This window comes from Phalacrocorax aristotelis, chromosome 2 (assembly GCF_949628215.1).
Source record: "Phalacrocorax aristotelis chromosome 2, bGulAri2.1, whole genome shotgun sequence".
In the NCBI taxonomy this organism is placed as follows: domain Eukaryota; kingdom Metazoa; phylum Chordata; class Aves; order Suliformes; family Phalacrocoracidae; genus Phalacrocorax; species Phalacrocorax aristotelis.
In genome coordinates, this window is record NC_134277.1 from 25,561,223 (window position 1) to 25,574,198 (window position 12,976).

At 37.7% G+C, this 12,976-nt stretch overlaps 1 protein-coding gene across 4 annotated transcripts in view; it reads left to right on the forward strand.

Moving 5' to 3' along the window:
* The window catches only part of CDK14 (cyclin dependent kinase 14), a 325,979-nt gene that overhangs the window by 184,994 nt on the left and 128,009 nt on the right, over window positions 1-12,976 (forward strand). For all 4 annotated transcript variants that reach the window (XM_075082797.1, XM_075082796.1, XM_075082795.1 and 1 more), the window contains one exon: window positions 10,160-10,253. In XM_075082797.1, coding sequence (XP_074938898.1) covers window positions 10,160-10,253 — 94 coding nt within the window. The remainder of the gene's footprint in view (window positions 1-10,159; window positions 10,254-12,976) is intronic.

Genomic DNA, 12,976 nt, shown 5'->3' on the forward strand with positions numbered 1-12,976 from the left:
GGACCTTATGTTTTCATATGGTGGGTGAATAATATTTTTCAGGGTAAGCTTGCAACATGGTACTGAAACTGATGACCTAGCAGGAATACTTTTTTGCTGAGGAAGGGAACTAAGCATGACTAGGTTGTCTTTAGTTCTGTAGCTGAGATCAGAGAATGTGGGATGAAAAGCTTTGTTTTCCTGAAAATATCTAGTTTTTCCCTGTAGCGCTCATAATTCTTGACTCCTGGGGCAAGAGTTAGAAGCTGCAGGATTGTTTCATTTGAAGGGGTTACAGAGTATAAATGCTAGGATACCTAATACGTTTAATATAATTGGGCCTCTGGCTGCTGTAGTTCCTTGACCCCTTGTAAGGGTAGGTGAACCAAGAGGCCAGAGAGCGAGGGCGAACAAACTTCTCCAAATGTGGATGTTGTGATATTGCAACTGCAGCAGAGAGGCAAAGGCAGCGTCTTGTGTGTCAGCTGGCTGGTTTTCTTCAAACCATTCTCCACTTCACAGATCTAAAATAATTTCCCCCTGCAACTCAGCTTCTCATCTATCCTAAAACTGTCCTGTTTTCCCAGAGATCAGGTCCAACCTGGTCTTCACAAACTGTATGAAATCTCTGCTTCCCGTCTGCTCCTGATGTTTCGCAATCACCTCTTTTCCAAGATACACCTCTGACACTCTGACATGTGTTCAGTTCTTGAGAGTCCCACATCTTTGGGTACGTGTTTACATACATGTCTCAATTTGTGAAGTACAGAGAGATGAGAGAATATATGGAAACAGTTAAAGAAAATGTTTAAATGCTTTAATAGAGCAACCTACTCCAGAAGTCCTCTAAAATGCTTTTTTAGTCAAAAGAGACATTGGAATTTCTTTTTTTTTAACATTTACCAAATAAAAAAAATTATTGTGCTTTGAAATTAAGGGGAGGGTTTTGTTTGGTTGATTGGGTTTTTTTAACTGAACAAAGGATTTCGAAACATTTTTGATTCTCAGTGAAACTTTTTCCACAAAGAAAAGGGTTTCTCTCAGAAGTTCAATAACTTGTCAGAAATAGATCTTTTAATCTTCCTCCCAGTAATTATTTTAGTAAAAGAGCTGTTGAAAAGTCTAGTCAAAGTGTGTGGTGTTACTGTGATAGAGATCAAATTAAGCCATGCCACTAATAGAAGCATTTTAAACTTACTATAAATGCAGACTGAGCATTTCCTTCATAATCATATGTTTATATTCAAATTACATGGACAGCAGGAAGGATCAAGGAAGAACTCAAAATGCCACTACAACAATCAGGTCATTATTTTGTGTCCTGACAAAAATGATGCAAGACTATTGGGGAAGAACACAATAATTACATCTTCAATGATATCAATAAATGATGTTGTCTTGTACAGAGAATTTCGTATAGGTCTAAAAAAGATCCAGGTGGTCAGGGGCAGAGGTGGTGAGTTTTGTTTCAAATGAAAAATGAGGTCATACTGCTCTTGTACTAGCTTTGTAGCCCTTAAAAAATTTTTGCTGCCCTGTACAAACCAGAGAACTATGAAAAGCTTAGAAAAAAGCCCTGGTAATACAGTTCCTTTCACATGGCAGGAATTTATGTAGAGGCACAGCTACTGCCACATCAGAAATCAGATTAGAGCAAACGTATATTGTGTGTGATTGAAGAGCTTAAGGTTTTTATTTCTGAGCTTTGTTGGGTTATCTCAGACAGCGCTTCCAGTTTGATTGTGGGAGGTGTAGTTGCACGTTAAGGTCACTTGGGCTTATTTGGCACATCTAACAATGAGCTCTGCAGGAGCACAGGCAGGCTTGGGGCTTTGTTCATACAACGGTTGTACATATCTGGGCCATAATTATATTAAAACCACTTAGTGGCTTCCCAGAGTGGGAGGAAGGGAGACAGGGAGAAACCCACCTACCATCAGATTCCAAGATAATTTGGTAATTTGTTATCAAAAGTGTGTTTGTAGCATTAGCATTTTTATGCAATTACTGTCGTTATGTCCTTATGGCAGATAGTGTGTGCTCTCCTGTGTCCTTATTGATGAACTACATGATGACAAAACTAGGCATCCACTTTACTAAATATTTAAATAATGTAAAAGGTAGAAAGCACAGCTGTTTCTTTCATTTAGGGAAGAAAAAAAAAAAAAAGACACAAGGCCTTTGCTATAGCTGTGATAAATGACATTTCATGGTGGTTCCCAAGGAACAGAAAGTGGGGCTCCTACTGAGTAGAAGGCCAACTGCATGAAAAAAGAGTCCAAATATTAACCACTGGACAGTGGCTGGGAAGCAGGTGGCAGAGGCTGCAGGCTATTTTTACACTTCATTTGCCAGTGTAGGGCATTAGGATGGTAACTAAAAGCTAATGATCCACATGTGATGTTACATTCTCCTGCATTCTTTTCTAAATAGCCACTGGCAATAAAATAATATTAATGAAGACGTACGTGCATTAACGGTGTCAGGCTGGTGATGGAAATCAATGCGGCGGGCTTTGCGATTTACTGCTGACAGCATTTGATAGAGCAGCACTGTGTGAATGTATTATACTACCCACAACTGCATCAAAGAGTTGTGATAACCTTTGATATGCTTTTTTTTGCCTCCTGATGAGCACTTACTAGTAGCTAGAAAAATGGCTTTGCATTACCTCTGGTTTAGCTTGTCCTAATCCTTGAATTTTACAGTCCTTTGAAAGTCAATGCAAGGAAAATAAGCTTCAATACATAAAGGGTTTATGTATTACTAAAACCCATATATAAGTAATACAGAAACATAGGGGAAAAATTCCCAAATGAACCTATTCTATTTGTTCCTTACAGGAAGAATACAGTATTAGTAAATGAAGAAATTTAAACAGGTTATTAAATCCTTTTTGATTCTGGTAATGCATGTATGGCTACATCTGGGTTGCTTACATCAAGAAATCACTAGGGATGTTTTATTTTGAAGTGCAGCTGGCTTTAAACTGTGTTTGCTAACAGCTGGCGATTTTTTGCATATCTTGTTGTTTTGCTTTTAAAAAATATACTCTCAGTCACAGTTCAGGTAACCTACGAAGTTATGGGCCATGATATATTTTAAATTCACTTTTTTTGACTAACATCAGCTATGTTAATTGCCGCAGAAGAAATCTCTTAAAACTAGGCCAATTAAGTGTTATGAAATTGCTAATTAAATCAGTTATTTAACTTTGTAACATTGACGTACGTGATTTCAAATCTCATCTTAATTTAGTGAAAAATTCGTATGGAGTTTTTCTACCCTATTATTACAAAAATAAATGGTATTTTTCAGGAACACACCGCTTTCCACATATAGCCTGCTCCGAGTGCAGATTTGAGTGCTCACTGTAATTCCATGCATGCTTACATGAATATTTAACCAATGAAGACCTACGACAGTAATTAAGATATTTCTTAAATAAAAATGGTTCTTGTCTCAGACACAGGTGCACCAAATTATGTTTTTACACAGGGGACATCATAAAGGCATCTCTATCCTCTATCTGCTGTAAACAGTTTGCAGAGAGAGAAATCCGAGATCAGGATTCCCAGTACACCCTGAAGAAATACTACTTGGGGCCTGAGAGAGAAAACGGCGTAGGGGAAATTAGTTCTTTTGCCCTTGATGTTCTTTATGATTATGACTTCCACTCCAAAGAAGTGCTGATCTGTAGGATTAGGATATTAAGGTGAGGATATTGCAATAACTATCAAGGTATTGTTAATTAAACTTCTCTCATTGTCAGTGAGCTCTTCAAAAGTTTTATCAGCTTTTGATTGGAAAATTCTCATAGGGTCGAATTCATAGAAACACCATGTGCGAAGAAACCGTCTTGGTCTGTAGTTATTGGAAAGGCTTTTCAATTCCTGTCTAAAAACTACTTTTATCCATTTGGAACATCAGATTTACTATCAGTTTTGCACTGCTAGAACTAGGTTTCATGTCTGTCATGAAAGTACCTTATTAAGGTCTCTGGATCCAGAAAAGAAAACCAGGAAGAACGTGTTCAACAGAAAAATATCTTATGGCAAAATGTTGCTCAAGTTTGAAGATTATTTTCTTGAGCTTTTTTTGCATTTTGCTTTTGCAGAACAAGTGAGTCTAATAGAAAAAGTCTTGCAAAAAGGGATCATGTACATTTTGAATCCTTCATGAATATATTTCTTAATATAGAAACTAAGCATTGCTATAGAGAGTTGGGTCGCAAAACAAATTTTGCAGCTTTTATTTCTAGGTAGTCAGCGACACAGGCAAGAACATGAGCACTCTATTCACTTGTAATAACAATTGCTTCAAGACTGACTGTCAAGAAATACTTTGAACTATCATACTTTCAAGCAAATTATTTATCATTCGTTGCATCTGTTTTCTGCAGAAATATAAATGTTGTTCTTTGTCATCATGATGGACCTGGGGGTTCTGGTTGATGGCAAGTTGAACACGAGCCAACAGTGTGCCCTGGCAGCTGAGAGGAACAACTGTGTCCTGGGGTGCATCAAGCCCTGCATTGCAGCCGGTCGAGGGAGTTGATTGTCCCGCTCTGCTCTGTGCTGGTGCAGCCTCACCTCAAGCGCTGGGTGCAGTTTTGGGGACCGCAGTATATTAAGGATACAAAGCTACTAGAGAGTGTCCAGAGGAGGGCCATGGAGCTGGTGAAGGGTTTAGAAGGGAAGCTGTATGAGGAGTGGCTAAAGTCACTTGGTTTGTTCAGCCTAGAGGAGAAGAGGCTGAGGAGAGACCTCATCATGGTCTACAACTTTGTCACAAGGGGAGGAGGAGGGGCAGGTGCTGATCTCTTTTTTTTCCCTGGTGACCAATGACAGGACCCAAGGGAATGGCAGGAAGATGTGCCAGGGGAGGTTTAGGTTGGATATTAGGAAAAGGTTCTTCACCCAGAGGGTGGTGGAGCACTGGAACAGGCTCCCCAGGGAGGCGGTCACGGCACCAAGCCTGACATTATTCAAGAAGCACTTGGACAATGCCCTCAGAGACATGGTGTGAATTTTGGGGTTGTCCTGTGCAGGGACAGGAGTTGGACTTGATGATCCTTGTGGGTCCCTTCCAACTCAGGACATTCTATGAAAATTTTGCTTCACTAGTTACTTCTCATGTGAGAACTGTAGCCTGTTTGCCTTGTTGCCCCTATTCTTTGTTCAGACTGCATCTCCCATTGTAGGTTAGTTTTCACATATCAAAGTGGAGTGGTCATGAAAGGCAAATTCCAACCAAGTTCAGCATCTGCAGGTATTCTGGCAGTGTGCCACTGTAGAATTAAATCAGATTTTTTTCAATTAAGGAGCCAAAAGTCCCTTGCTTTTCATTCCTTTACCCCAAAATTTGTTTTCATGGTTCTGTTCATGAACAGGATCATAAAGGAATGTGACTTTTTTTCTGAATAGGCAAGACAAGATAAAAATCTCTGTACCCTTCCAACATGTTGCATATTACTAGTGGACTTTATGGAAAAGGTTTCAGTATTACGTCCTGGTCACAAATCCATAAAAGACCAAGTAGTTGGGGTGGTTTGGTTTTTTTTGGGGGGGGGGAGGGGGTTTGTTTTTTTTTTTAATTCTGATATATTTAATAGTACAAACTGCATGTAGTTTGGGGTACTTGTATGAAAACTCTACCGCACTGAATTTCGGAATTCTCACCAGGAGGACTGCTGGAAGCAATTACTTGGTTTTCATAAAATGCCTTCTCCCTCCGAAGCCAAATCCTGCATGCTGAAAACAGGATTCATGACCAGATAGAAACCTTATGTGACGACCCAGCATAGGTTCTTCACTATGAAGAACAAGCTGAATATTATCACCTGCACTGAGCCTGCTAGAAAGCAGATCTGTTAAGGGCAGAATGTTCAACAGTTTTAAACATATATAGTAAGCATATAGGCTTTCTCTAATCTTTATTTATGTATAAACTGAAATTTGTTTTGAAAACAATTCCTTATATCAGAGTGTGTCTGTAGTCTCTTTTGTGGATCCATCAAGAAAAACTGGAATATTAATGGAAGGAAACAACCTTAATAATCTTTTATAGATCATGATTCACCAAAGCTTTCATGTTGTTTTTTTTATTTTTTTACAGTATTCAGTACAGATAGGCTGGAGATTCTTCTTGTCACAATAAGGATCTTTGTTACACAGAGGCAGGAATGTGAATCCTTAAACCAAAAATATAAAACAAAGCCACCAGTAAGCAAGTTAATTTTAAGACAATATCCTCTTGGATTATAAAAGCTGTGCAGAAAAAAAAATGCAGTTTCCTAAGGCATCCAACTTCATTTTTACAGGCTCATTTACTACGTCAATTCAAATGCAAGAGTAACTCATTTAGCTGTGCTATTAACTCTCACTCCATGTAAGGCTGTATGGTGACAGTCAGAGTCCCAGGAAATTAAGCAGGACAATAGAAGAGCAATATTAGCTGGTATGGCCACATATGGTCTCATCAATACATCAATAGGTTTAGTCACGCTTTTTGTCATCAGAGGATAAGCCACCCATTTCTACATTAAATGGCTGTCACTTTTACTTTGGAAGGTTATCCTATGCTGTTCCATTGGAAAAATCTCTGAACGAAGTTGCAGCATTTGGCTTATTTATTCTAAATCAGAATTCCTATAAAAAGAGTAGGAAAATCTGAATTGAGTACACTGAAATATGTTAGGCTAACATTCTTTTGTCACAAATTATTTCTCAAGTGCAGCCTGAAAATGGCATTGTATGCTGAGTGTGCACAAATTACACATAAATAACACCCTTGGAGGTGCGTGCACATTAAAGCCAAGTTAATTTGTTTATTTCGTATTTCAAGAAGTAATCTTTGTGCCATAGAAACTAGAGATGGGAGTGATCTGTGGGATCATCTTATCCACTCTACTGTTAATTCAAGTCTGTTCCCTGAAGAATATTCTTAAATTTTTCAGCTCGTCTAGTTTTACGCGACTGTAACCATGGAGCTTCAAGTCCATTGGGAGGCTGGGGTACAGGACAATTGTTAAGTGTATTTCTCTAACACTCACCTTAAAGTTTTTGTTTCCTAAAGGCATTCTGCTATTTCTAGTTATACTATCTTGGATCTACCTCCAGCTCTGGGAACCATTAAAATCCTATCAGTTCTTCCCTGTCCTTCATTTTGCTTAATTTTAAATACAGAGTCATCACATTTTCCCTGTCCCTTATGTTTTCTTGTGGCCAAGAATGACATAATTATCTTAATTTTTCCTTACAAACCAGTTCTTCTGGCACAAAAATAATTTTTGCTTTGCTCAACAATCTCTGTAACCTGTTTAATAGTTTGTGAGGTCTACAAAAACAAGACTAAATTTCAAGGCCTTGTAGAGGCTTTATTTCTTTTCATGTTCAATGTGTGTGCACTTAGGGTTTGTGATTCAAGGATCTGGTTATATACTCAGTTTCTACTTGCTGTGAGCCTGAAGTTCACTGATACCACTAAGACATCTAAAATACCACTCTTGAAGCCTTTATGTGCTATTTTGGCTTTCTGGGTATTTCCTATCAGTTCAACGTCATACTTTTTTATTGTTATTATTTTCCTTTTTTTTTTTTAGTATTCATTTAATCTTGGCTCTCTATGGACTTATTCTTCAATGTCCTGAACACCATAACCTTTGAAACCAAGCATGAGCTTAGTTTTCCAGTGGGCCAAAGGGAACAGCAGTCCTCCAGCTCAGACCTTGAGGGTTGTTTGTTTCTCTCCTCAATGATTTTAATAACCTTTTCATTTTTGTATTAATTGTTTGTTTAACTCCAGTACTCATTCACTCTCATTTCAGCTTGTGACTAAAAGGAGTACTAGGTTACACAAGAGTCCAATACACATAACAGGATTCTTCCTTTCAAGCAGGAAATTTTTCTTCAGTAGTGTTGTCTGCAGTTCTTACTTGATTTTTGGCTTATACATCTGTCAGCACCTCTGAAAATTGAAAACTTTGTAAATAAGTTATGTGAAACAATATAAAATTTGGCAAAATTTTCCTGTTGCCTATAGAGCATTTGTGTTTAAACAGCTAGCCGAAGTTTCTTTGCAGCGTGTGTACAAGGCCTCAAATGATACACTGGTTTAATCAAATGCCTGTTTTCTGGTTGCAAGAATAGAACTCTGATCCTCTTTTCTTTAGTCTAAATTCAATTGGTTTTTTTCTCATCTTGAATAAATGGCTTCTGACTGAAATCTTTACTTTTTCCTTGCCTGAGATCCTGATACTGTTTATAAGTATTTGACTAAGATATATTGTGCCTATCTGTGCCTAATGAAGCACTAACCAGGCTAAATGATGAATGGCAGTTTAATCAATTCAGTTCATTTGGATCCAGCAGAAACATATGGAAGACAAATTTTAACCCCTCTTTTATAAACACCTGAATTATTCTAAAATTTGACCAGAACTCTGCTTTCCTAAGTTTTCCTCCACTTCTCAATGCCTAAGGAGAAACTTGGCTTAATATATCTATGCTTTGGGATGTAGAATTAGAAAATAGTGATGTATGTTTAATTTTCTTCTTCAAGAAGTTTGACTATCATCTCTTATTGTCATGGAACATAAAATTACTTCATTATTCAGTGGTGGTCAGAGGCTTCAGAGATGAGTAAAGCACGGGTTGTCTGCGATAATCTTAGTTAAGTGGTATCTATAAATACTCAGCCTTGGCCTTCATGAAAATATGCAATCTATTTTCATTAAGTTGTTTTATTCTAGAATGACTTCCTCACCAATATATGCACACATATCCCTAAAATTAAATGCTACTTTCTGAATGCATCATCATGATGCATAATCAATGAAAACGTATGTAATTACTACATTCCAAATAATTTACTTCTAAAAACAGTGTTAAATTAGAGGATATTGCTGTGATTTTATGAGACAGAAACACAACTCACAATTTCAGGGAGAGGTGGTACCGTAGTTAGTTTTGCAAATTCTTGGTTCATTTTGGTACGTATTTTGGGTTATTGAATTGACTTTGGTATGGTGGTGGTATTTTTTGTGTGGTTATTTAAACAGACATGGTAATACAGCGTATGTAGGTGTTTGCACAGAGAAGTTGTAGAAATATGTATGTAGAAGAATGTAATTGAACAAGTTAAAATATATAATCAAATTCTGCATCCTACTGTCAGCCAAGGGGGATGTTTTCTCTTAAAATTATTTTTGCTGAGGGAACATGTAACTCTCGAGTTCTCTTCATCCCAAAAAGATGACAATGCAAGTTTGTAATTTTGTTTTGCTTTTCAGACACCTGTAGTCCACAGGTTATCTGAAATGTGAGTTAGAGTTCCAAAAACTTTCCTCAACTTTAGAGAATCTATTCTTTGTGCTGTACTTAGTACATCTTGGATATTTTTTCCTTCCAATTTCCCAGTATTTCTGCCAGTGGCTTAACTGAGTGGGATGAGGGGGACTCATGTGAGGTACCTTTTGTGAGAGACCAGTGACAGGAGCTATAATGAGGTGGCTGTCATGTCAGGGAGATGAGGGAGCCCATGGCTGCTCAGCCCATTGCAGCACCTCTCAGCCAGAGCTTCTGGAGGATGGGGTCAGCAACTGCCCAGAGCTATGGAGCTTTGAGCTTCCTTCTTTTATGCTGGAAGAGGGGAGAAGAAAGCCCAAGCAAGCCATTCCCAGAAGTCATCTGCATTTGGGCAGTAGCTTACTTCAGTGGCTGTGAGCAGCCACGTGCCCTTTTCCTTTTTACTCATTTTTTTCCAGATTCTCCTTCCATGCCAAGGCCTTCCAGCGTGCCTTCATGCCATAGTCCTGTCCCCATTCAGCTTCTCCCAAGGGTGCTCTCTCATTGCCATTCCCACATCCCGAATTTATTTGGGAGCATGAGTAAGCTGCTCAGGAAGCACTGAAGCAGAGAGCAGCCGCATGTGCCTTTGTTGGTCTCAACAGCTACTACCATCCATATTTCTGCTAATTCTACACTTGCTTCAAACACCTGGGAAGTATTGATATGTATACATTGGTTTTAGTACATGCATATACTTGTCCTTCAGCCTGGTGTTGATTAAAAAAAAATTATTTAAAGACTGGTGATGAATGCAAAAGTATTGTTGCTGGCTATTTAATCTATAGGAAGTCTTTCTAATGTTGCATACTTTCTCTTTTTTTCCTCTGTAGGGGAGTGGGTTGTATCTTTGTAGAAATGATTCAAGGGGTTGCTGCTTTTCCAGGAATGAAAGACATTCAAGATCAGCTTGAAAGGATATTTCTGGTGAGTACTTTATTGCTGAAGTAATGTCCCTAAGACAACAAGGGATTGATTGATAAATGTTCACGTATTTCTTTGTGCCAGGAATTAAATTACTGATAGAACCAAGGATCTGAAGGCTAATCCACAAGCTAAATACAGTTTACTTAATATGTTCTTGAAGACTGTGTAATAAGTTAAGATCCTAATTCTTTCAATTAATATTTTTCAAATAATCTACATAAAGGTTTTTATACAGTTGTGGAAAAATGCTTTCCAAATGTAAGGCAGTGGAAATCCAGCCAGTTTGTCATCCTTACTTTGCAAGTGATCAGCTCTGGTTGGTGGTCTATTAATATTATGCTAATATTGTAGTGTTGATGGCAAGTATTTTTTGTGAGACATATAAAGGAAAAATAAGATAGGAAATGAGGTGGGAAACAGAATGGGAAACCAGAAATCATGCTTCTACTCAAGTTCAACAGGAGTGCTCCTAGAAGACTACTGCTTCTTGCGGCCTGGTTTGGTCCTTCATAAGGTATATGGGTAGCTCATAGGCACTGATGACACACCCACATTGGGAGTGAAAAAAGAGGTAATTTATATTGAGTGTAAACTATCATATAGGCTTTTTTTTTTTTGCCAGGGTTGTGTTTTTTGTTTTGTTTTGTTTCTTTGGTGGGTTTTTCGGTTGATTTGTTTGGGTTTTTTGACTTGCTTTTTCTCCCATTTTACTCTGGGTTTGTCAGTTCCCTTTCAAAAGGCTCAGGAACAATTTTCCTTGACTCCCTGATAAAGGGTTTCACTTACTCCAATGCCCAGCACAGCTGGGAGCTGTGCTGTTGTGGAGTGGGTTTACTCAAGGAAGCCACTGGTCACCCAGATAGTAGCCAAAGTGGCTCGTGGTACTGCAGGGTGACCATCAGGGAAAGTATCGCCAGAGCAGCTTCTTCCCTCAACCTGGCAACCTCTGTTCTTCTGACCACAGATTTAGAAAGAAAACATGAGCATTTTCTTCCTTTTAAAGGTTATTTTGTTAACAGCCATTTATTTCAAATGCAGGGGATTTATTTGGGATTCTTTTCTGGCCCGTGGGAGGGAAAGTAACTCTTTCATGTTGTGTTTATAAAATTTACATTCTTTGTTTTACTCAGAGTTGCTTGTATTATATCCCATTTGTTGTGTCATCACGGGAATTTAGCAACTGCTTTTAGGAATGACTCAGGAAAAGAATCCATCTAAAACAAGACCTTATTTGATTGTGGTATAAAAATATCTCATTTTCTGTAAAATATTTTGTTATTCTGCCTGTTTGGCTAATACCATGAAAATTCTGTGCTGTGCAAATAGCTGTGCCACAACGTACACAAGGAACAGCAGTTATGAGCAGTTCCTAATTACTTCGTTTGTTCGCCAGCTTGTTTATTTTAAGCTAGCAACTTCTGGGCCAGTTTTAGGGTTTTGCTTTTTAAATTATTATGCTTCTCATTTATTGGGATGAAATGTCCTCCTTATTTATAGAACTTGAAATTCTGAAAACAATAAATTCCTCTTTGGGGCTTCATCTCATTTATTGTGGTGAAATTTTAGTGAGTGTTTTCGCTATGGAAATTAAGTAGACTTCTAATGGCAGAAATCAATATTTCCCTTAATGGGGCCTTTTCGCACTATGAGATTGTATGACATAGTGCAAAAAGTGGTAGTGATAGGTATATCATATAAACCTATTTTTGTGTGCCTTTTTTAGACCTTTTCTATTTTCCCATTTTCCTTTCTCTTCCCTATCCTCGCAATTATTTGTGTGTTAAAATACCAAGATAAATACATCCCAGGATGAGTTCTGAGGCCTGCCATTCTTTTTAAGCTCTGTTTTGAAACTTCAGCTGCAAATACCGAGAACAACATTGAAATAACAAGGGATAATTGATTGATACTGTTTCTTTAATTTGCTCTTTTACAAACCATCAAATAAAAAGATAAAATTTTGGACTGGATAGTTTTATGGTCCGTTGCAAATCAGAGTTAATTTTTAAATCCCAATTAATTAGGCTTTCTAATGGAAGTGTCTAGTTACCCTTAGCTAAATAGTTTCAATAAGTGCCTTCCTAACATACTCTAAGCATCATTAAGAATTTATCTATTTAAAAGTTATAAAAAAAAGGATTATTCTTGTTTGGTTTTGTATTTGAACAGAAGGATTAAATTCATTCATTCTCCAATGAGTCATGTGTAGTGTGTTAGTTAATAGCACTAAGTACAAAATTAATCAGGTTGTTACACTAGATAACTAATACAATTAACTCCTGCACGGTGAGCACTTACACAGCTGTGAAAGAAACAGATCAGCCAATAAAAGGCACTTCCACAAAGTCTTCCCACAATTCACATTTTCAACATCCAACAGTGAAGTTTTTCTTGTAAAAAGAGTAGTCTTCTGAAAATGGTGTAAGTCCACCTTCCCACTAACCCTCTTGTTCTGTATTCCTCTTCCAAAATACACAACTTGCAGCAAAAGATATACTGATCCCTGTCGGATCTATTGCCGTTGTTATTAGTCATAGTCACAAATCCATAGCACGTAAGAGTCCAGGTTGCAGCTTGAAGCTTTTGGGGACTCAGTTACCTTGTAGTGGGGAAGTCACAAAATGGTAAGAAATAATAAGCAGGAAAGGTGAACAAAATTTAATGTGAATAACAGTTTAAAATTCTTAAATGTCTGTTTGATTTCCTATTGTATAATTTCACAT